General features: G+C 39.7%; 1 protein-coding gene across 3 annotated transcripts in view; it reads left to right on the top strand.

Moving 5' to 3' along the window:
* The first annotated feature begins 4510 nt into the window (after positions 1-4510).
* Positions 4511-26164, top strand: part of LIMS1 (LIM zinc finger domain containing 1) — a 157117-nt gene continuing 135463 nt past the window's right edge. For all 3 annotated transcript variants that reach the window (XM_078056684.1, XM_078056687.1, XM_078056688.1), the window contains exon 1: positions 4511-4871. In XM_078056684.1, coding sequence (XP_077912810.1) covers positions 4840-4871 — 32 coding nt within the window. In that variant the 5' untranslated portion in view covers positions 4511-4839. The remainder of the gene's footprint in view (positions 4872-26164) is intronic.

The raw sequence follows: 26164 nt of genomic DNA, 5'->3' as shown, positions 1-26164 counted from the left end.
ATACAACACCATAATAGTTAAGAGAGGTCACAAAGATAGACAAATTGACTAACAGACTAGGATAATGAGCCCAGAATATAACAAGTCCCACATATATATGTAACTTTGGTATTTCACAGTGTGTATAAATACCAGTTCTAAAACTGTAATATATGCTATACAGTAGAATATTATTTAGCCTTAACAAGGAAAGAAGTCCTAACACATGCCACAACGTGGATGGACCTTAAGGATGTTATTATGTTAAGTGAAATAAGCCAGTCACAAAAGGACAGATACTGGGGGCACCTGGCTGGCTTAGTCAGTAGAGCAGGCAACGCTTGATCTCAGGCTTGTGAGTTCAAGACCCACGTTGAGCATAGGGCTTACATGGAAGGAAGGAAGGAAGGAAGCAAGGAAGGAGGGAGGGAGGGAGGAAGGAAAGGAAAGGAAACAGAAGAAAGGAAGGAAGGAAGAACACCGTATGATTCTATTTATACGAAGTACCCAGAATGACCAAATTCATAGACACAGAAAGCAGTATGGTGATTGATGATCCACTATTTTGGGACAAATAAATGCCCTTTTCCTGCCCTCTTATTATATAGTTATCTGTTGGAAATTAATGAAGTTGGAAAAAAAGAAAAACCATATTAAATAAGTGTTTATTGTGAACACAACCTTCAAAATGCTTGCAAAAACATGATTTGTGTGTGTGTGTGTATACACCTACATATAATACACAAACTTACAAATACCAAATTTCATTTTGAAAGCTGGGTGATGAAAGTCAGAACAAAAATGAATGAAACAGTCATGGGGACATCTGTGTTTTCATCCTGGGAAACTGTAGAAATATGAGCAATAAGAAATTTAATTTACCATTCAAGACCTACAGACGATATTTTTTCCATGTCTTTGTGACAGACACTGGTCAACCGTGAAAGTAATCTCCCCCAGACAGTACATTCCACAGACAGGATAACTATGACAAAAATGAACTACTACTTTAAAACCACCAATTAGAAACCAAGAAGAAGCCACAGTTTTCAGCCAAGTATCCTGACATGAGAGCAAGATTAACTGATCACAAACTACAGCATGTTGGAAGCAAGGTACTGTGTAAAGAAATCTGCTTTATGAAATACAAGCATAACAACAATTAAACAAGGCACTTGAGTCCCTTTTTAAAGATGAAGTAAAAGATTAATTATTGCATCATATACATGCAAAAAATAAGTGCTTGTTCAAAAGGAAGTGGGAGATGAAAGTTGTGAGGAGATGAGAAATCAAGACAAAATAAAGCCTCTAAATTTTTTGATGTTTATTTTTCCTCCAAAAATTAATACATATAATTTTCTGAAAAACAGAAATGTAGAAAAACATCACATAGACTGTTTTCAAGCAAAACACAACTTCTAAGCATTTTAATCGACTTATAAATCACACACCATATATAAAATTTTTAACTTATCCCATACAATTAATCACATTGCATATTTTCTTATATTGCTACAGTCTTATAACAAAATTTTGATGGATATATAATACTCCATTAAGGAAATATAGACTGTGTGCGTGTTCCCCTCTCACTCTTAATCCTTAGCCCTTCTACAGATTCCATTCCTGTTATGTTTCTTGTATATCTTATCATTCCAGATATTTCTACATATACAAGTGGGTGTGTGTTATGATAGCATACTAAACAAATTTTTCTCCCTTGCTTTATTTCTTTAATTAAAATATGTCACGGAGATCATTTTTTATTACTAGGTATCATCTGCTTTATCTTTATTTTTTAAATTGTGGAAAATATACATGGCATAAAATTTACCAGTTAATCAGTTTAAAGTGTGCAGTTCAGTAGTGTTAAGTAGATTCACATTGTTGTGCAACCAACCTCCAGAACTTTTTCATCTTACAAAACTGAAATGCTATGCCCATTAGTCAATAACTCCCCATTCCCCTCTCCCAACCCCTGATGTCCACCATTCTATTCTCTGTTTCCATAAATTTGACCACTCTAGTTACTGCATATAAGTGGACTCATACAGTATCTGTCTTTTTGTGTCTGCTTATGTCCCTTAGCATAATGTCCTCAAGGTTCATTCATGTTGTATCATGTGTCAGAACTTTCTTCCTTTTTATAACTAATACTTCATTGTGTGTATATACCCATTTTGTTTATCCATTCATCCTGAAATGGACACCTGGGTTGTTTCCACCTTTTGACTATTGTGAATAATGCTATGAACATGGGTGTACAGATATCCCTTTGAGATCCTGCTTTAAATTCTGCTGTATATATCTCTTGGATACATATACCCAGAAGTGAGATTGCTGGATCATGGGATAATTCTGTTTTTAATTTTTTGATGAACCGCCATACTGTTTTCCACAGTGGCTACACCATTTTACATTCCTGGCAACAGTGCACAAGTTTCTAACTTCTCCATATCCCCACCAACACTTGTTGATAGTAGCCATCCTAATGGGGGTGAAGTGGTATCTCATTTTGGTTTTGATTTGCATTTCCTTAATGATTAGTGATGTTAAGCATCTTTCCATATATTTGTTAGCCATTCTTACTTTTTAACAGCTGCGTAGTATTATATATGGAAACTATAATTTATTTAATTAATATCCTGATTAAATAAACTGTCTCAGTCGCTCCTAAAAACAAAACTGCAGACTCTCATTTACAATTTTCTGGTTTCCATTTAAAAAAACCTTTTCATTATGGAATTTCAAATATACAATAAAGTAGGCAAACTAATATGAAGAACTCCATGTACCAATGAGCCACCTAAACAGTTATCAATTTCTGGCCAATTTTGTTTCACTGACACTCCTACCTAGATCCCCCACCCCCCACATTTTATTTTAAAGAAAATCCGAGTCATTATATCATTTAGTTTATAATTAGTTTCCCAGATATCTTTAAAACTTGTACATCGTTTTTACGTACATGTAACACATCTATAAGATAAATTCCAAAATGTGGATTTTCTGGGTCAAGTAGAGCTGAATATTACATTATGATAGCTAGTCCTCGCTGTCCTCAGTAAAAATTGTGTAGATTTACTCTCCCATCAACAGTAAATCAAAGTACCCGTCTGTGTTCCCCATATTCTCATCAAAATAGCATATTGCCAAACTAATCTTTGCCTTTATGTGAAAAATGGTGTTTTAAAATTTTATTTATGATATTGGACACCTTCTTGTACTTTTAAAACTCATTCCTATTTTTCTTTTTCTGTGGAAACCTGTGTATATACCTTGTCTATTTTTCTGAATGGTTGAACTTTTTCATACTGACTCCTTTTGTAATAAGGAAATTAGACCTTTTTTAGTTGCTATTTGTTTGCTATGCAGAATTTTTAATATTCCTATTTGGTTACATTTATTAATCTTTAATTTTATGGTTTCTAGGGTTTATATCCTATTTGGAAAGTATCTCTCCACAGCAATCTTAATTTTTTTCTCCCGTGTTTTCTTCTAATATTTTTATACGCCTTTTTTAAACATGTACACATTTGCCCTGTTTAGAATTAATTTTGATATAAGGATATCAAAGGCATCAGTGCCCACCCCGCGTATACATAGACGGTGGGAAACAGTTTTCTTTCTATAATTAGAAAGTAAATTTAGTTACAAAATCTGATACCTTTAAGAGATCATTTATATTTATCTCAGTATAAATAACCTACATTCATCCTTGGCAGATTTCAGGTTTTGGTAGAGGTAATGGGGGAAGAGGATGAGAACCAGTAAGGGAAGAAACAATGTGGAGACAAGACCGGAATGTCTCAAAGAAAGGTTAACTTTTCCCAAATTCACAATCTGAAAGCGCTCTGAAATCCTAGAGAGCTTCCCAGAACGTGCCAGGCTTTGTATACAGGGATTCAGTCGTGGCCAGTGCAGACAAGGATCTCTCCCGAGAGTCCGGTGAACTGACTCCATCTTCTGAAGTCTTCTCAGGACCCCTCACCCAGACAGAGTGGAATCCCAACACCTTGGGCCAAAGTCTTCTGGCAGAGCCATGCGGTCCGTCAGCCTAGCCGAATCAGAGGTGTCTCGAAGAAGGAAAACACTGGCTGCTCCTTCCGCTTGCGGCATGCAGTGCAGTCACCCGAGAGGAGCAGCGGAGGCCAGTCGCGATACACCCCCTACAAGCCTGCGGTTCCGGGGGACTCTCAGTGGAGCTTTTGTACCCGCCCCACGAGTACGGTCTTTGGAGCGTGCCGGGCGGGGGCGGAGCGGGGCGGGGCGAAGTCAGGAGGGGGCGGGGCCGAAGACGAACTGGGGGCGGGGCGGGGCCGGTGGGGGACTGGGCGGGGCCGAGAAGCGGGGGCGGGTAGAGGCGGGGCCGGACAGGGATGAGGGGAGAGGCGCTGGGGGGCGGGTCGGGTCGGCGCCAGGGACCGTGTGGAGGCTAGGGAGGGAGCGGGGCCGAGGACCGGCCGGAGGTGGGACGATGCTCGGGGAAGGGGAGGGTTTGAGGCGGAGCCAGACGGGGGCGGGGCCGTGGCGGAACCAGGCCGGGAACCGGGCCGAGGGAAGGCCGGAGGTAGGGCGGGAACGAGGCCGGGTTTCCCGCGCCGGCGGCTCCGCCTCCGCGCCCACCTCTCCTCGCCCCTGCCCCGCGCTCCCGCGCGGCGCGCCCAACCATTTGCCGGTTGAGGACGGGAGGCGGCGGCGGCCTCCCCGCCCCTTGCCTGCCTCCCCTTCCTGCTCGCGGCCCGCCCGCCGGCCCGCCAGCCAGCCCGCCCGTAGCCTGCCGCTGCGCGAGGGAGGAGACGGCGGTCGGAGCGGCGCGGGCAGCCGAGGTGCGGAGGGACGAAAGCCGACTGCGGAGAGATGCTGGGCGTGGCGGCAGGAATGACCAACAGGTAAGGGACGGGCGCCGTCGCGACTGCGCTGCGCTCGGCACCCGGCACGTCGGCGGCGAACCAATTCCCCGGCCTTCCCGGGGGCCTGGGTGCCGGTCGTGGGTGGGCGGCCTCTCTCCCCGGGCTCCGGCCTCCGTCCGAGCCCCTCCGCGGCCGCGGAGCCGGGCGCAGAGCGGGGCCGTGTCCTCCAGGCCCAGCCGCCCGCAGCCACGCTTCCGCGCTACCCCCGCGGCGCGCTCCGACCCGGGCTGGCGGCCGCTGGTGAGAGGTTCCACTAGTTATTGGTGACGTGTCCACTGTCGCCTAAACACTTCGAGGGCTTAGCACAGCACCCGACAGCAGATGTTTGTTGAGTGAATAGTTCATGTTCTAGCCGTTGGAACACGTTATACAGACCAGCGGCTCTCGAACGTCTTGGTCTTAGCACCCATTTTAAAAAATAAAAGAACTTTTTGCTTGAGATGGTTATGCCTATAGATATTTACTGGATTAGAAGTGAAAACTGAGACATTTAAAATATTTAATTCATTAAAGAAACAGTCAATCCGTTATATGTTAATAGACATAACACATTTTTATGAAAATAGTATTTTCCTAAACAAAAAATCAGCGCGACGAATGGTGTTCTTTTACATTTTGCAAATCTCTTAAATGTCTAGCATAGTAGGACAACTAGGGTTTCCTAAATGCTTTGCATTCAGTCTATTGCGATGTGTTTTTTGACTGAACTGTGTGAAGAAAATCTGGTCTTACACCTAGTTGGAAAGGGAGGAGTGTTTTAATAGCTTTTGCAGATAATTGTGGATATTCTTTGCTACTACACTCAAACTAGATAAATGGTAGTTTCTTAAAGATTAGTTAGGATGTGGAATCTGAAGCCTTACCAGTGAACTTTTCACTCCTACATAAAAATTCACTGGTCTGTTTTGCAGTGTGAATGGACTTGTTACCCATTGTAACATCATATGTTTGTCATTTGGAAAATATTGGTTCATAGAGTTAGGCAGATCTTCCAAATGCTGACACATTTCATCATACAATACCACTAGATAATATTTGTCAATATCACCACTGATTTCATTAGAAGAGTTGGTAAGTATTGAGAACCTGTCACACTCCAGGCGGTGGGAACAAGTTTGCCACCATTCTGAATTTCACTCGAAAATTTGATTTTTATTATTGGCAGGAAACTACTGTCAGTTGTTTTCCTCTAAGTGACAGGCTCACTTTTTTGAGTTCCAGGAAATGTCTGCCAAATACAAGTCTAAAAACCATAGTTCATCACTTATTATTTCCAGTAAAAATGGTATACCATGAAGAAAGCATTTGATTCACCTCATCACTCAGTGACACATGTGCTTTTCCTGGAGACAACCATCTTCTTTGGTATGCAGCAGAACTGCTTTATGCATACCTCCCTTGTCATCACAAGTAACAAGAAGGTCAAGGGTCAAGATTTAATAATGTTAATAATTTGTACCGCTTCATCCAGGACATTTTTTTGTTTTTGAAAAATTTACTGAATATTAAGTTGATACAAAATTTAAAATATAAGATATAAAGAATAATGTTACAGTGGCTACACAGTACGAATAAAGAACATAAATTGTTTCCTTTTAAGACCCTTCAACTGATCTAGTGTCCCTCCTTGATCTCATCCCCGTCCCGTCCTGAATTTGCTGTTAGCAATCCTTTCCTTTTTTTCTTTTATTTTCTTTCTTTCTTTTTTTTTTTTGTTTTAAGTACATTCATGTTGTTGGATGATCATTACCACCATCCATCTATCTCTGGAATTCTTTTCCCCTTGCAAAACTGAAATTCTATACCCATTAAATAACAACTTTCTGTTCCTCCCTCCCTGCCAGCCCCTGGTAACTCCTATTCTGTTTTCTATCTCTGATTTTGACATTCCAGGTAATTCATATAAATGGAATCAATCACACAGTATTTGTCTCTCTGTGATTGGCTTATTTCATTCACTTAGCATAATGTGCTCAGGGTTCATCCATGTTGTAGCATGTCAGAATTTCCTGACTTTTTAGAGCTGAATAATATTCCATTGTATGTGTACATTCATTTGTTTTATTTATTCATCCTTTGATGGTTACTTGGGTTGCGTCTGTGTTTTAGCTATTGTGAATAATGCTGCTAATAACATGGGTATGCATTCTTTAATTGGAATTTTTATAGATTCACATGCAGTTATAAGAAATAATTCAGAGAGATCCAGTGTATCCTTTACCCAGTTTCCCCAATAATAATATTTTGCAAAGAAGTAGTATAGTGTCACAACCATGTTGGTAGTAACACAATCCATCAGTCTTACTCAGATTTCCCAGTTGTAGTCATCTGTGTGTGTGTATGTGTGTTTAGTTCTGTGTAATTTTATCACAAGTGTTGGTGTATGTGTCTATCACCATAGTCAAAATATAGAACAGTGAGTTCCAGCATCACAAGGATCCTCATGTTGCCGTGTTATGCCCATACCCACCTCCATGTTTTCTTCCTCCTTCTTAAAGCCTGGAAACCACTCATCTGTTCAATATTTCTAAAATGTTGTCATTTCAAAATTTATATAAGTAGACTCATACATATATAACCTTTTGGGATTGCCTTTTTTAAAATTCAGCTTAATTCCCTGGACACGCCTCCAAGTTGTGCATATCATAGTTCCTCATCATGGCTGAGTAGTACTCCATGCTACAAGTATGGAACAGTCTTTCGCCAGTTGAAGGACATTTAGGCTGTTTCCAGGTTTGGGCTCTTAATAATAAAACTGCTGTGAACGTTTGTGGACAGGTTTTTTAAGTAGATGGAAGTTTTCCTTTCTCTGGGATAAATATCCAAGAGTGCAGTTTCTGGGTTGTATGGTAATTTCGTGTTTCACTTTCTAAGAAACTGCTGGACTATTCCAAAGTGGCTGTACCATTTTCTTTCTTTTTTTTTTTAAGATTTATTTATTTATTTGACAGAGAGAGGGACAGCGAGAGAGGGAACACAAGCAGTGGGGGAGCTGGAGAGGGAGAAGCAGGCTTCCCGCTGAGCAGGGAGCCCGATGCGGGGCTTGATCCCAGGAGCCTGGGATCATGACCTGAGCCGAAGTCAGACGCTTAATGACTGAGCCACCCAGGCACCCCGTGGCTGTACCATTTTCATCAAGGATGTTTAAAAGGGAAGTTGGCATTCTTTTCCTGCAAGTCCATGGAGGTGAAGAATTCAGTTGCACCACTTAGCGACCGGCACTTATACCCACCTTTGCTTTTGCATTATCCGTGAAAGTGTCACTGCAGTGCAAAAGGCTACAGCAACTTTTTCGGAACTTCTTAGTAGTATTATGAAAAGAGTTTTGATCTCGCAGACCTCTTGTAAAAGTCTTGGAGATACCTCCACCACCCCTACCTCCTCCAGGGTTTTGAGACCACATTTGGAGAACCGCTGTTAATGACATAATCCTAAATGATGAGGGAGGTGGATATTTGGTATATTTTTAAAAGACTATGTAGAAAGATTTCTCTTAAAATATGTATTAAGGGCTTGTTGTTCTGTGTGCTGTCTAGTTTGGGGGAGTTTTAGTGGGACTTACTAAGACTTGAAGAACCACTACGAAAAAAAGCAATTTTCTGCCCTTAAGGATTTTCCTGACAAGATAGCCAGTGTTGTAATGAAAAGGAAAAATGTCATGGCAGTGAGTGTCTTACTAAAACTTCAGTGCTCTGTGCCTTTTTGTATGGGTGAGGAAGTTGGGCTCTTCATTTTTAAGAAAACCAGTGAAAATTAGGTGGTGGAAAGATAACCTTCAGTTCTGGTTGTTCCATGCCCTACAAGCTTAGAGAAAACAATCGATCAGGACTGTTGTCTTTGAATTCTTTAAAAAAAGTCTTATCATTGACATACAACGTTATATTAGTTTCAGATATACAAATATACAACATAGTGATTAGACAGTTCCGTTCCATACATTGCAAAATACCACAATAATAAATGCAATTATCATCTGTCATCATACAATGTTATTACAATATTATTGATTATATTCCCTCTGTTGAGCTTTTCATCCCCTTGACTTATTTTAGAACTGGAAGTTTGTACCTCTAAATCCCCTTCACCTGTTTTGCCCTTGTTCCCAGTCCTCCACCCTGACACCGCTCCCCCCTCCCCAACACACAACCAACCACCAGTTTGTTCTCTGTATTTATGAGTCTCTTTCTGTTTGGTTTGTTCATTTTTTATTTTTGGATTCCACATATTATCATTCCCATCCCTTTCCTCTATGGTGACCCCTGGAACCATCTTCTGGACAGCTCTTTCTCTTGGCAAATGTGGGTACAGCACTTGAGCTTTCCTTTCTTCCTAGAGAGGGCCTTTCTGCCCCTCCATTTGGTCAGAGAAGCTTCAACAGCTAAAGCAGATCTATAATGGGAGAGCAAAGCTTTGCTCTTAGAGTCTCTATTTTTAATAGTGTTATGTTTGTTCTTCAGATAATCATTTAAATAAACCCCAGTGTAGGTCATGTTCTTAGTTAAGGTTGCACTTAAATAGAAGGCAAAACATCTCAGGCCGTTTGTCGATTTTGCATTTCTTGTAATTATGCTTTAAGCTGTGGTTTCCCACCCACAGGAATATCATCTACATTACATGCTGGACTGTTGCCATGTTACCTTCTAAAAATTTCAATTTTAAGATACTTGAGAAGCAAGGGCTGCTCTACCTGCTGCACACATTGTGCATTCTGCCCCACAGTGGTTTTACCCCCCCTCATACTGACATCATCTCTCTTTTATTTGATCTCATCAGACATTTCCACACTGGAGTTCACTGGGGGAGAGGAGGAAGCATTTTCCTGCATATTTCTTTATTTTTTTCATGTTGGAGCATATTTTGGAGTTTGAGGAGTCCACAAGAAAATTTAACATAGATAAGGGTTGGGAAGTTACAGATAAATCAGGCTCTGAATAGTGTGTTCTGTGTGGGGTAGGAAAAAGGGTGCTGGAAATTGAGTTTGAATGCTGACAGATGTGTTGGGGGTGGGAGACACCTGAAGTCTGGAGTCTTACTAGGATGTCTGAGGGGTAGGTATGATAAAGTGAGAGAAGAACCACTACAAACCTAACAGAACCACTACTACCTAACAAAATGTACCGTCTTAATCATTTTTCAGTGTGCATTCAGTGGCATTAAATACATTCACACTGGTGTGCCGCCATTGCCATTAGCCATCTCCAGAACTTTCTCGTCATCCCACACTGAAACTCCAGGCGATTAAACAATGTTTCCTCATTTCTGGCAATTATTTTTTTTTTTAATTTAATAAGCTGTCTTACAGGTTTTCCTGTGTAGCATATCTAGATCTACCATAATTTTTTAACTTTAGATTTAATGGCTGTATAGTAGTTCACAGTATACATGTGATAGATTTATATAACCAGCCCTTGATGGACATTTTGGTTCCAGTTTTTTGTTATTTCAAGTCCGTTGAACATCCGTGCCAGTGTTTCTGTAGGAGATCCCTGAGTGGGTGTGTGCATGGATGGTTGGGCCCATGTTCTAATCCCAGCTGTGTCCCTTCATGGCTCCATGGCCTTACCCAAGTCAGCCTCCTTAAGGCTTATTTTCTTTTTTCTTTTTTTTAAGATTTGATTTATTTATTTGACAGAGAGAGAGAGAGTGAAAGAGGGAACACAAGCAAGGGGAATGGGAGAGGGAGAAGCAGACTTCCCACTGAACAGGGAGCCCAGTGCAGGGCTTGATCCCAGGACCCTGGGATCATGACCCGAGCCGAAGGCAGACGCTAACAACTGAGCCATCCAGGCATCCCAAGGCTTATTTTCTTAATTTATAAAGTAATACCGTCTATCTCAGAGAGTTGTTGTGAGAATTAAATATGCAGGCCAATATAAACATTTCTGAAAGATACAAATGAAACTGTTAATAATTGTTGCCCCCCGAGAGGGTGTCTAGGAATCTAAGGAGTTTAGGAATCTAGAATGAGAGGGAAATTTCTTTACTGTGTACCTTTTTGTACTGTTTTGATTTTTTTAACCATGTGCATGGAATCTGACATCATGCCAGGAACATAGTAGATGCTCAGTTAATGGTAACTATAGTTGTTGATGTTGATTTTTTCTATCATCCTGGTTCTTTTTTCAAAGCTTACAACTTCTGACTTCACTGTTAATGGCACTGATACAGTCACTTGCGATTTCTTCCATTTCTTCACTCTCTATACCCACATTCTTGCCGAGTTCCTACCGTAGAATTTTCTTTGAATCCATACTTCTCTTTCTCACTCCTTACTTCTTTTTCACCCTTGTTCTGATTATCTTTCAAGTGAGTGTAAGATAACAATATTAAGGCTGGGAAAGACTTTAGAGAATACAAAATAAAATACATATGCATATTAAAACATTTGAGGTGGAACATACAATTCTGTGTCCATTCCTGTTTGTTGTTTAAACGTTGATAAAGTACAGATTCTTTTAAAGGTGTTATAGGATTTGTGGTAGCATTTTTGTAGTATATGCTCTTTGTTAGCATATACTGAAAAGACAATTACAGTAACATGAAGATTAAGAAATTTACCTAGCATTTAAAAAATGGCTTCATATGTGAAAAAGTTACAATCTACTAATGTACTCAACACTTTTGTGAGTCTACTACAGTAGTCCACTCAACTCTTCCTTTATTTTATAGGTCAGGAGTTGCATAGAGAGGTAATTTTATTTACCTCTATTCAAGGCCACAAAGTGAGTTAATAGTAGGGGTAGGACTAGAGCCCAAATTTTGAAGGTAGTGTGGAGTCCTCTCTGCTGTACTACACTAGTTTGTTCTGTTACTTCATTCAAAGTGCATTGTTAGAGTTTGTTACATATATATTTTATCTTCCTATCTATATTGTAAGTGCCTTGAGGGCTGAGACTTTGATATTTCTGAGCCCCATTAACATAGTGGTTCTGGAAATGTCTGAATGAATTACTAAATGTTGCCTTAGAATTGTTCTATTGCAAAGGTCCTGGATGTCACTCTCTTTCAAGTGGATTCCTTTTGTGAAATGCGTTCTTGGGAACATGGGATTCGTAGGCATACATGATGGTGATTGTATTTCTTCATTCCCAGAGACTTGGGTCTTCTTGCCCACCCATGTCCACTGCCCCCACATGGCACAGTCTGAGAGATTCTTTCCTGTTGACAGACTTCTTTACTGATGCATCAGTTAAGTGACAAATACACCAGCTGCTTAAACAGATTGTAAATTATTTCTCATTGGCAAATGTTGTAGTTGTTGGTTTTGTTTTGTGAAAGCTGGGCACATTGCTACCCCTTATGGAATCTGCTTTACTAATACAGCACGGGAGAGAGCGTGGGCAGTTGCTGCCTCTCCCACAGCTTGTTGCTCCTCCTTCTCAATGCAGCAGATTCCACAGAGTTTTTAATATGCAAGGCGCGGTGCAGGTGCAACTGTAGAGACCAAAAAGGCAGAGAAGACATGGTCCCAGCTCTCGAGTATCTTTCTTTCTTTTTTTTTTTTTCTAAAGATTTTATTTATTTGACAGAGAGAGAGAGATAGCGAGAGCAGGAACACAAGCAGGGGGAGTGGGAGAGGGAGAAGCAGGCTTCCCGCCGAGCAGGGAGCCCGATGTGGGACTCAATCCCGGGACCCCGGGACCCCGGGATCATGACCTGAGCCGAAAGCAGACGCTTAACGACTGAGCCACCCAGGCGCCCTCTCGAGTATCTTTCAGTTTAACTATTCTATCATTCATGTTGGCTCCAGATTTTCCTAAAGCACCACTTTGGTCATTTTACTCCACCTTTCAAAATATTAAGAAGACTTCTTAATTGCCTGCCAAATAAAGTCCAAACTCTAGAGCCTAAAGTTTAAGGCTCTCTGTGGTCTGGCCCCAGCCTGTCTGATAGCTTTGTCACACACTGTTCCCTTAGTCTTTATTTCACTAAACTCTCACCTGTTTGCCATTTTCTGAAAACATCTAGTGTTTCCCATCTCTGTGTCTTTGCTCATGCTGTTCTTTTGGGCCAGAAAATCATCTTCTCCTGTGTCTTCTTGGCATTTGGGACAGAATTGCCACTTCTCCCATGAAATAATGAGTTTCTGGAACATTTATTGAGCCCGTGTTGTATGGTTGGGGAGTTAGGGATTCAGAGCTTGTATCTGCTCTCCCCAAGCATTTTGACTTCATTTGTGGTAGTTACCAGCTTCTGTTTTGTGTTATAGTTGTTGGTATAGATATGTCTAATCTTTTCGGCCAAATTGTTATCTCTGAAAGTAAAGGAATGTCTTAATCAAAATTTGTTAAATGTCCAAAGAAAAACAAACTAGATTTAAATGAACTTTATTTCTCCTTTTATTCCTTCATTTGTTAGTGAACTGAAAAGTTCAGAGCTTGTTCTGCTTAGTGCCTGTGACATCTTTTGAATAAAGCCACCGAACTTTGAGTAAGACAAGATAACTTTCACATTTGGTTTAACTTACTTCTACAGTGTAATGTGTACTAGTGGCAGAGACCCAACACCCACGGAACATTGGGAAGAAATTCAAACGATGTTTAGTCATCCCTACTTAGATGATTTCATTTCACTGCCAAGCCACTCATTTGAAAGCTTTCTTAGTGATAACCACTTTTTATTAATTACCTACTTTGACAAAAGGTACTTTAAAGGTGTTGAACTTCTATGTAACAGATCTTACCTTCACAGCCACATCACGAAGTAGAGTGTTTAATGCCTATTTTACAGACGAGGGTACTAAGTTCAAGAGGTGAAGAACTCACCAGGTCACACATGAGTGACAGCACTGGCGTTCACACTGTCATGCCCCCCAGAGGTCTGTGGCTCCTCCATTCACTTCACTGTTCAGTTGGTCAGAGCTCTCTGTAGTTCTTTGCCGAGATTTGAAGGTTTTTCTTGTACCTTAGCATGCCAACCAGCCTATCCAGTTTTATTCCCCACTACTCTTTCTTTTCTTACTCATCTTTTCATTATTGCCAGACATACCACAGTACTTCTTTCTGAACTTGGTTTTTCCTTTTTTGTGGGGTAGAGGGTTCCAAATCTTGTGCTCAAGGCCCAGCCTAAGCTCTTCTGTCCTGAAGATGGCTTCCCTGGCTGCTCCTACCTCTTGTTAGTCTTTTCTTTCTTGGCCTCCTAGAGAACATACTGGATAAGATTAAACTCTTTACCTAAATTTAGTGTGTAGGTACTTGTGTGCAACACACAAATGTCTGCTATTTTAATTTTGAACTCTTGGCTATGCTTGCATGTACTAAAATAGTTTTTACAAATTTGAAGACATAGTTCCAATTCAGTGTGCATTCATTGTGTATACTGTGCTGTGGGCTCTGAAGCATATCATTATAATATAGTGAGGGATCACACTTTGTCTATACAAGTAGCATAGGAGGAGTTTTTAAAAGCCTTTGAGAAATTTAAAGGAGGAAACGATCATTTGTCACCAGTTACTGTAGATTTATTGTTATTTACTTAATATGTGAGGATCAGTCAAATGTTTGTTGAGCTCTCCCATGAGGTAGAGACGTATCGGTCATGGCAGTGTTCAACCTGAGGCTGGTTTATTTGGAACGTTGAATCCAGTATAGCAGTACTCTCAGAACATGGGCTGCAGACCATCGACATGGGGTTCATACTAAATGCAGATTATTCATCCTATTCTCATACTTCTTGGGGGGGGATGTCATGAAATCTGTACTTTAAAATTTTTTGTTATGGAGAATTTCAGACATATAAAAAATAGACTAATATATCCCCATGTGCTACCACTCAGCTTCAGTAATTATTGCCTGATGGTAAATCTTTGACTGATTCCTCTCTTTTTTCATTCCTCTCTTTCCTATGTCATATCATAAAGATTTTAATATGTACCCTTAAAAAATAAAGGCTCTTCTAAAAAAAAAGTCTAAATATAACTACAACATCATTATCACACCTGAAAAAGAGTACTAACAATTCCTTGATATCATCAACTACCCAGTTAGTTTTCAACTTTCCATTTATCTCAAGCATCCATTTTATTTTGTAGTTTTTCTGAATTGGGATCTAAGTAAGGTTTACATGTTTGATAGATTGATAAATATGTTAGTCTCTGTTGTTCATCAGCCCCAGCAGCATGGTCAGTTCTCTGGGTTTTCTTTTTACTTTATATATTCCAATCTTAGACCTGAAGAATCTGGCAGTCTGGAAATGCCACCAGATGCAGACCAAAAAGCCACAACAAAGGACTGCTCTCTCTAGCCGAGGACCAGGAGAGAGAAAGTCTAATAAGACATAAAACATTTAGATAGTATGTGCTCTACTCCAGCCAAACACCCATGAAAAACTGTGGTCACATCCCTACTCATGCCAGTGAAGTCCAAGTGGGGAGCCTAGACTTTCATCCTCACCAGGCTGGAACCTGACACTCCCAGCACCCCTGTCATGGTGGGGTCAGCAAGAGGCCAACTAGGGAATCAGGACTTTCATCCTCACTGGTAATTACCGCCCCCCCCCCCCTCCATTATCAGTGTCAGTGCAGACAGTGTAGGGTACTAAAACTCATCCTTGCCCACCATTAATGAAGAGTTCCTGTCTTGTGTGTCAACAGAGGCCAGATGAGGAGCCCATATTTCTACCTCTGTCTGGCAGTAATGAGGGAGCTCCTTTGCTAGAGAGATTTCAGAAAAAGCCAGTTTCATAACACAATAAAAATATTCATGTTTTGTTAGGAAAACATTTGTCATATCAAGAACCAGAAAAACCTTAAAGTGAAGAAAAAAAGACAATAAATAGATCTCAGCACCAAGATGACAGAGATGTTAAAATTATCTGATAAAGATTTTAAAGCAGTCATAATAAAAATGTTTCAGTAAGCAACTGTGAAGATGCTTGAAACAAATGAAGAAGTAGAAAGCCTCAGCAAAGAAATAGAAGATAAGATATAAAGAAGATTCAAATGGAAATTCTGCCACTGAAAAATATAATAATGAAAATAAAAAGTTCAGTGGAGGGCTCAGCAGTGGATGGGTTCAACTGAACGGGACTGAAGAAAGAATCAGTGAACTGGAAGATTAAAATACTAGAAATTACCCAGTGTGAACAACAGAGAGAACATAGACCCTGGGGGGGAGGGGGCAGGGAACAAAGCCTCAGGGACTTGTGGAACTATAAAAAAAGAGCTAATATTTGTGTCATTTGAATCCTGAAAGGAGAGGGAAAGAGAGTGGGGTAGAAAAATACTAGAGGAAATAATGGCTGAAAATTTCCCCAAATTGGCAAGAAATGTAAATGCACCAACTCAAGAAGCTGCGTAAACCACAAACAGGATAAACCCAAAGAAATTCCGGCCAAGACACATGATTAAACTTCTGAAAACTAAAGACATAAAAAAAACCTTGAAAGTAGCCAGAGGAAAAAAATGACATTTTGCCTTTATAGGAAATATCCAACTCTTGGTTTTAGCCCAGGTCATGATCTCAGGGTCCTGGGATCGAGCCCCTCATTGGGCTCCAAGCTCATCAGGGAGTCTGCTTGTGGATTCTTTTTCTCCCTCTCCCTTGGCCCCTCCCCTGCTCATGCTCACTCTAAAATAAATAAATATTTATTTAATATTTATTAAATATTTAATTAAATATTTAATATTAAATTAATTAAATTAAATTAATTAATTAATTGATTAATTGAATATTTAATATTTATTAAATATTTTAATATTTAATAATTTATTTAATATTTTAGTATTTATTTAATATTATTTAATAATATTAAATAAATATTATTTATTTATTCATTTTTTAAAGATTTTATTTATTTATTTGAGAGAGAGAGTGAGAGAGAGCATGAGAGGAGAGAGGGTCAGAGGGAGAAGCAGACTCCCCGCTGAGCAGAGAGCCAGATGTGGGACTTGATCCAGAGACTCCAGGATCATGATCTGAGCCGAAGGCAGTCGCTTAACCAACTGAGCCACCCACGTGCCCAAATAAATAAATATTTAAAAAGAAAAAGAATTAGAGCAGAAATCCATGAAATTGAAAACAGGAAATGAATAGAGAATATCAATAAAACCAAAAGCTGGTTCTTGGAAAAGTTCAACAAAAGTGATAAGGCTATATCCAGGCTAAGAAAAAAAGAGAGGACATAAATTACTAATATCAGAAATGAAAGAGGGGATATCACTACAGATCCCAATGAAATTAAAAGGATAATAAAGGAATATAATGAACAGTGCCTACACATTTGATAATTTACTAGAAATGGACCAATTCCATGAAAGACACAATCTTCTAAAACTCACACAAGAAAAAATAGATGATCTGAATAGGCCTGTATCTATTGAAAGAAATTGAATCAATAAATAATAATCTTCCAAAACAACTCCAGGCCCGTATGGGTTTACTGGCGAATTCTGTTATGCCATTTTTCTACAGTCTTTCAGAGGATAAAACTAGAAGGAATACTTCCAACTACCAACACTTTCTATGAAGCTAGCACTGTCCTAACACCAAAGTCAGACAAAGGCATTACAAGAAAAGGAAACTTCAGACCAGTATCTCTTATGAACATAGATGTAAAAGGTATCAACAAAATATTAGCAAATTGAATCCAAAAAAGTATAAAAAGAATTACACATCATGACCAAATGGGATGTATCCCAGGTATGCAAGATTGGTTTAACATCCAGGAAACAACTTTATTCTTAATGCCCAAATACTAGAAACACCTGAGATGTCCTTCAGCAGGTAAATGCTTAAATGAAGTGTAGTTCCTCTGTCTCATGAAATACTATTCAGCAATAAAAAGGAATAGACTATTGATTTTTGTACAAGTTTGGATGGATCTTGAGATCCTTGAGGGCATTATACTGAATGAAATAAAAAGCCAATCTCAAAAGGTCACATACTGTGTGGTTCAATTTATATAACATTTTCTAAATAACAAAATTATAGAGATGGAAAACATTAGTAGTGGCCAGGGGTTAAGAGGAGATGGGGATGGGGACAGAGGTTGGAGGGAAGTAGGGTATGGGTATGAAAGGACAACATGGGGGATCCTTGTGGTGATAGAATGTTCTGTATCTTCACTGTACTAATACCAGTATCATTGTTGTGATTTTAGTGTGCTACATTTTTGTAAGATGTTACCATTTGAAGACACTGGGTAAAGTGTATGTAAGATATGTCTGTATAATTTCTTAGAACTGCATGTGAATCTACAATGATCTTAAAACATTTAATTTTTTAAAAAGATTTTATTATTAGAGAGAGAGAGAGAGACAGAGCACAAGCAGGGGGAGCAGGAGAGGGAGAAACAGGCTCCCCGCTGAGTAGGGAGCCCAATACAGGGCTCGATCCCAGGACTCTGGGATCATGACCTGAGCCGAAGGCAGATGCTTAACCGACTGAGCCACCCAGGTGCCCCAAAACATTTAATTTTTAAAAATGCATGTTTGCCTAAATGGGCAACAGTTATCATTTTTCCATCTGTTCCCCACTGAAACTTTTATAGACTTATTATACTGCTATAATTTTCCCAGACCATGCTTATTCTTAATTTTCATGGAAATTCTCTAAGAGTAAAATGGAGAGTCAGTTAGGGTAGGGAAAATAAATGTGTTTTGAGGACACCTGAATTAAATTATTGAGCTGTTCATTTCCTGCCTCACTTACCAAAAGCAGAGAGATATAGGACATTGAAGTGGTTATCTGGGTAATCCAGACTCCCTGTGTTGGACCCTCATGTCTTCAAAAGGGAATGGTTGAAAGGTCTTTTTTTAAGAACACTTTAGGTGTCAGATTTCTCTGTTTCTGTCAAAAACACAGGCTGGCTTCTCCAGATGCAGAATATATAATTGAGAATTAGAGTGTTTAAAATTTGACATTTTGCATGAAAAGTTATAATTCCATCTCAGGTGCTCCTGCAGCAGAACTCAGTGATAATCTTTTCAGAGCTTCTGACGTGTTTGGAAAGGCTCCCACATTGTAAGATTGTCTGGAGCTGTACATTGCTGGCATTGCATCAACTGAGACGTCAGACTGTCAATCATGACTTCTGTACTTAATAAAGAATATGTTAAGAACCATTGGCTAGCTCTGCAGTGCTTTGGAATTGATTACATATTTAGTCTTGTTCCCCAATCCTTACCTTTCTAGCTCCACTTGAGATTCATCCACCCCTACCCCCAACTGCCCTGGAGATGTGTGTTCTACACTTTCAGAGCTGTTTGAAATTAGGACTTATCTTTTTCTTTTGTTTCTTCATGTTTTTACATACCCTGTTTCCCCAACATTTTGTGTCCTTTGAGGCATTCCTAATCTTTCAAGATTCATTTCAAAAATCATCTTTTCCATGATATTATCCCTGATCACACATTTCCCTCTCCTCACCCAGGGAAATGTTACACATTTCTTTCTCTCCACTACGTTGTTTATTCTTAACATACAGTAACTCCTATGGTGTAAAACCTGTCACATAGCACATAAGGGGCTATTTTCCACTTTAGACTCTGATTTCCTTCCGGGAAATGATTTTTCTCCATTCACCTTTGTGTTCCAAGATCCAGCAAGAGTGCCTGACATTAGGTGCTCAATAAGTAAATGAATGAGTTAGAGAAGTATGAACATTCTTATTTTCACGCTAAAAACTGGAGGTTTGGAAATTTAAAATATGTATTCAGAGTACAAGGCTGACACAGGAGGAACTGGAGCTTGGATCTCGTAACTGACTTAAAGAATAATGGTTTTTCTATCTGGGGTGTCTGGCCCATTGACATTAGTATACCTTCCACCTTACTGAAATGAAAAGAGCCATATGTTTTCACTGATCTGTGCCAATTAGACATTACAAATGGGAAATGGCACACATGGAGAGTAAGAGCATTGATTCTGGAGCTAAACTATCTGTGCTCATATCCCAGCTTCTTACCTGTTGGTAATTGCCTGACTTCTCTCTGCCTCATGTGTAAAATGAAGGTAATAGTACTCATCTCCTGTGATTGTCATCGTTAAACAAGTTACCATGTGTAAAACATTTAGAACAGTGCCTAGCACGTTAGGCACTCTGTGTGTTGCTGACAAAAATGGAGAAATGAAGAATTCCTTAATTAATGTGGAAATGTGAACTCTTTGAGCTCATAGGTCATGCAAAAATAGGCGGCAGGCCATACTGTGTAGACTTTCAGTCTAGATCATTAATTCATTAAGAGGTTGCAAAGTGGTGATATTGTTTAAGGCATTTCATGTCCAGGCTGCAGTATTTTTAAAAAGAGAAGCTTTCTCCCAGTTGACTAATTTGATAACCCACTGGTACAACTTGACAGATTGCAAATGTTATTATATAATAGAGTCCAGTCCCCTACTCAATAATATGTGTGTTACTTTACCATATGTCACTTTTGTACTATACTGGGCATGAGATCTGTGCTCAGAAAAGTACATTGTCCATGGTACCTACATAATACTTTTCATTTTACAAGCACTTCAGTTAGAGTTGAGATCCCACATTCTCTTGGGCCAGTGTTTTTACCTCATTCTCAGGCTGCCTCTCTACTTTTTAAGAGTATTGCTCTTGCAGTGTGAGCCCCTCTGGTTAAGGTGGTATCTGGAAGCCCATTGGAGTGTGGATAACTTTCTGCTCACACCTAGTGATCCCTATTTATTGGCCAATTGCCACACCATTGAAGGATGTAGTTAATGTTTGTGTCGTTTATAGCTGAACTAGCAAAGCCTAGCTGTTCATTACTTAGCAAACCTGTCTCTAATTTAGGTGACCCTTTTTAAGGCAGTGGTAGAGGGGAGCCTGGGTGGCTCAGTCATTAAGCGTCTGCCTTCGGCTCAGGTCATGATCCCAGGGTCCTGGGATTGAGCCCCATATTGGTGCCCTGCTCAGCAGGAAACCTGCTTTTCCCTCTCCCACTCCCCCTGCTTGTGTTCCAAAAAAGGCAGTGGTAGAAATAGTTTCATGTTGAATATCACGTAGAGTTTAAAATGTTGTCCAATGAGAGATATGAAAAAAAATCTGTAAAGGGCAAAATAAGTTGCTTATGGAGACTTTTTAAAAGCACCTGCAAATTGTTTGAATGATAATTATGTCCATTTTTTTAATGGAAAGCAACATTTCCTGAATGATGCTTGTGTTTTAATTAAAATTTTCTCCAGTTTCTTTTTTTAAGATTTTATTTATTTATTTGAGAGAGAGAGAGCTTGCACCAGCAGTGGGAGGGGCAGAGGGAGAAGCAGACTCCCTACAGAGAGGGGAAGCTGGACTCCTGGGATCATGACCTGAGCCAAAGGCTTAACCAACTGAGCCACCCAGGTGCCCCCTCTCTCTCTTTCTTTTTTTAAGATTTTTTTATTTATTTGAGAGAAAGAGAGTGCGAGCAGGAGGGAGGGGCAAAGGGAGAGAGAGGGAGAGAGAGGCAGACTCCCCACCGAGCATGGAGCCCTAACCAGGCTTGAGCTCACAACCCTGAGATCATGACCTGAGCCAAAATCCAGAGTCAGTTGTTTAACCACTTGAGCCACCCAGGCACCCCAAAACTTTCTCCTTTTCAATAGATGCCTTTTCTGACTGTAATATGACTAAGGTGCAACTGAGGAGATTAAAGGACTGATTTAGAGTTCTGATTTCATTACATGATAAGAAGAAAGAATGGTGGACTGCATCAGGTAGAGTTGTGTTTGAAGTTAGATTTAATATACATTTTGAGGGGTGCCTGGGTGGCTCAGGGTTAAGTGACCAACTCTTGGTTTCGGCTCAGATAATGACCTCGGGGTCCTAAGATGGAGCCCCGCATGGGGCTTTGCAGTCAGCAGGGAGTCTGCTTGGGATTCTTTACCTCTTCCTTTCCCTCCCCCTTGGCCCTTCCCCCCCAACCTCATGCACATTCTCTCTCTCAAATAAATAAATAAATAAACAAACAAATAAAACCTTTAAAATATATACACATTTTGAGTAAAGCTTTTTCCTCACTCTTTGGATTACAAATGGCCGTTAGACTCTGACTTCCCACGCAACTGGTGTGCTTCCACACTTAGTTATCATGGGTTTGAACTTGAAGTTGCTGGGAAGGAGACCAGTCATATTCCAGGGTGCTAGACAACCAGGCAGGACTTGGTTGGGAATTACCAGCGTCCTCCATGTCATCACTGAAGGATAGTGTGGGGGAAAAGTGGAATTTGGTGAGCTTGAGAATGTCTGTCTTTTTCAAACCCTTAGAACATGGTGGTGAGAGAATCTTCAGCACAGGCTTGCCAACTGCTGGCTCCAAGTGGCTGGACACCCTCTGAGGTAGTGGTTCAGATTTTGGTCCTGGGCTCCCAGAGACAGAAACGCTCACATAAAAACAGATAAAAACAGAAGTAGTCATATTAAAATGATATGTGCTAAGCCTGTAATTAAAGAAGGGACCTTTGGCATTTTAACTTAGGCCTTCTACTCAGCTAAAGCATATAAATGTAGGTTAAAATTTAGCATGATTCCCCAGGCTTGACTTGAATGCCTCTGTCTCTTATTCTAATGGGAAAGTTTAGAACAAAATAAATATTCTTTCACTACTTTCAAATTTTCTCATTTAGAGAGTGTGTGGGAAAATGATGTACAAAATATTACAGTTTAGGGTCATTGCACACATTAAAATACATCAATGGATTCCCTTGGGTTTTAGTGAATTGCTGTCAGAATAGGTCTTTCTTTGGAATACAATGTAGATTTTGTCGCAGTGAAGCATGTTTTAGGGAATATCATGTAGTTTTCTTTAGAATCTTAAAATGGAGTAATTCATCCATCAAATGAGCAGCCTTTTGTTTTAGGAGTGTGGGTAGTGATATTTTTGTAATAGTCATGAATCCTTTGTAAACATGGCTAAAAACTAGTTTTCTGTTTTAAAATGAGTCCAAGAAAATAAGAGTTTTGTGACTAGCCCAGTGATATCTGGAAAGTTCTGTTAGCACTTAGCCCATTTCAGGTGATTGAATATATTTAAATGACTGAGGGTAATGATAAAAAAACAAAACAAAACACTATGTTTAAAAATGTTTTGAAGAACTTAAGGGAGAGGCTCTCATCTTTCCCCCATTGAGCATGATATTCGCTGTGGGTTTTTCATAGATGGATTTTATGAACTTGAGCAATGTTCCCTCTATCCCTATACTCTGAAGAGTTTTAATCAGGAAAGGATGCTGTATTTTGTCAAATGCTTTTTCTTCATCCATTGAGAGGACCATATGGTTCTTCTCTTTCCTCTTATTAATGTATTATATCACATTGATTCATTTGTGAATGTTGAACCACCCTTGCATCCTGGGGATAAATCCCACTTGGTCGTGGTAGATAATCTTTTTAATATATCGTTGGATCCTATTAGCTAGGATGTTGTTGAGAATTTTGGAATCCATATTCATCAGGGATATCGGTCTGAAATTCTCCTTTTTGATGGGGTCTTGCCTGGTTTGGGGATTAAGGTAATGCTGGCCTCATAGAATGAGTCTGGAAGCTTTCCTTCTGTTTCTACTTTTTGAAACAGCTTCAGGAGAATAGGTATTATTTCTTCTTTGAATGTTCGGTAGAATTCCCCAGGGAATCCATCAGGCCCTGGACTCTTGTTTTTTGGGAGGTTTTTGATCACTGCTTCAATCTCATTACTGGTTATTGGCCTCTTCAGGTTGTCAATTTCTTCCTGTTTCAGTGTTGAGAGTTTATAGGCTTCCAGAAAGGCATCCATTTCATCCAGACTGCTCAGTTTATTGGCATATAGTTGATAATAATTTCTAATAATTGTTTCTATTTTCTTGATGTTAGTTGTGATCTTTCCCCTTTCATTCATAATTTTATTAATTTGGGTCCTTTCTCTTTTCTTTTCTTTTTCTAAAGATTTTATTTATTTATTTGACAGAGAGAGACACAGTGAGAGAGGGAACACAAGCAGAGGGAGTGGGAGAGGGAGAAGCAGGCTTCCCGCGGAGCAGGGAGCCCGATGTGAGGCTCGATCCCAGGACCCTGGGATCATGACCTGAGCCGAAGGCAGACGCTTAACGACTGAGCCACCCAGGCGCCCCTCCTTTCTCTTTTCTTTTGGATAAGTCTGGCCAGTGGTTTATCGATCTTACTAATTCTTTCAAAGAACCAGCTTCTAGTTTCATTGATCTGATCTACTGTGTTTCTGGTTTCTAATTCATTGATCTCTGTTCTGATCTTAATTATTTCTCTTCTAATGCGTGGCTTAGGCATCGTTTGTTGCTTTTTCTCTAGTTCTTTAAGGTGTAGAGTTAGTTGGTGAATTCGGGATTTTTCTATTTTTTTGAGTGAGGCTTGGATGGCTATGTATTTCCCCCTTAGGACCGCCTTTGCAGTATCCCATAGGTTTTGGACCGATGTGTTTTCGTTCTCATTGATTTCCATGAATTGTTTAAGTTCTTTGATTTCCTGGTTGACCCAAACATTCTTGAGCAGAGTTCTCTTTAGCTTCCAAGTGTTTGAATTTCTTCCAAACTTCTTCTTGTGATTGAGTTCCAGTTTTAAAGCATTATGGTCTGAGAATATGCAGGGAATAATCTCGGTCTTTTGGTATCGGTAGAGACCTGATTTGTGACCCAGTATATGGTCTGTTCTGGAGAAAGTTCCATGTGTACTCGAGAAGAATGAGTATTCTGTTGTTTTAGGGTGGAATGTTCTGTATATATCTATGAGGTCCATCTGGTCCAGTGTGTCATTCAAAGCTCTTGTTTCCTTGTTGATTTTCTGCTTAGATGATCTGTCTATTGCTGAGAGTGGACTGTTGAGTCTCCTACAATTAACATATTATTGTCAAAATAACTATTTTGGTTTACAGTTGGCTTATGTAGTTGGCTGCTCCCATGTTGGGGGCGTAGATATTTACAAATGACACTACAGACAAAGGGCTTATCTAAGATCTATAAAGAACTTCTCAAACTCAATACCTAAAAAACAAATAATCAAGTCAAAAAATGGGCAGAAGACATGAACAGACACTTCTCAAAAGAAGACATACAAATGGCTAATAGACACATGAAAAAATGTTCATCATCATTAGCCATCAGGGAAATTCAAACCAAAACCACATTGGGCTACCACCTTACACCAGTTAGAGTGGCAAAAATTGACAAGGCAAGAAACAACAAATATTGGAGAGGTTGTGGAGAAAGGGGAACCCTCTTACACTGTTGGTGGGAATGCAAGTTGGTACAACCACTTTGGAAAACAGTGTGGAGGTTCCTCAAAAAATTAAAAATAGAACTACTCTATGACCCAGCAATTGCACTACTGAGTATTTACCCCAAAGATACAGATGTAGTGAAAAGAAGGGCTGTATGCACCCCAATGTTCATAGCAGCAATGTCCGCAACAGCCAAACTGGAAAGAGCCGAGATGTCCTTCAACAGATGAATGGATAAAGAAGATGTGGTCCATGTATATAACAGAATATTACTCAGCCATCAGAAAGGATGAATACCCAACTTCTACATCAACATGGATGGGACTGGAGGAGATTATGCTAAGTGAAGTAAGTCAAGCAGAGAAAGCCAATTATCATATGGTTTCACTTATTTGTGGAACATAAGGAATAGCATGGAGGACATTAGGAGAAGGAAGGGAAAAATGAAGGGGGGGACATCGGAGGGGGAGACGAACCATGAGAGGCGATGGATTCTGTGAAACAAATTGAGGGTTTTAGAGGGGAGGGGGATGGGAGGATGGGTTAGCCCAGTGATGGGTATTAAGGAGGGCACATACTGCATGGAGCACTGGGTGTTATACGAAAACAATGAATCATGGAACACTACATCAAAAACTAATGATGTACTGTATGGTGACTAATATAACAGAATAAAATAAAGTAAAATTATAAAAAATGTTTTGAAGATATATGTATAGGATATAGGTTATCTGTTTTATAAGATAAAGCAGATTTACAATGCTGTAACTTTGAAGTGGGTAGAAGGCTAATGTCTGAAATAATTTAATGGCATTTCTGGACCTAATGTGCTTTTTTTTTTTTTTTTTTTTTTTAATGCTGGCTAACTCACATCTCAAAATGAGAGCATTTTTTGTCTTTTGGACATTTTCCAGATCTGTACAAAGCATGAAACATCTGCAGATGTCTGTTTAAGGCAATTTCTTAATGCTTTCTAATAGAATGTTTTAACCATGAGTACTTACATATTATATAGTTGTACGAAAGCTACTTTATTTTTGCTACTCTATTTTAAACCTGGGTTTTCCAGTACTTTCAGGTGCTTTCCCTTTGGGAATGTTACTAATGATGACAAAAGATG

Source organism: Halichoerus grypus, chromosome 10 (genome assembly GCF_964656455.1).
Source record: "Halichoerus grypus chromosome 10, mHalGry1.hap1.1, whole genome shotgun sequence".
NCBI classification, from domain to species: domain Eukaryota; kingdom Metazoa; phylum Chordata; class Mammalia; order Carnivora; family Phocidae; genus Halichoerus; species Halichoerus grypus.
Note: the sequence above shows the minus strand (reverse complement) of the source record. Positions and strands in the feature narration are given on the sequence as shown.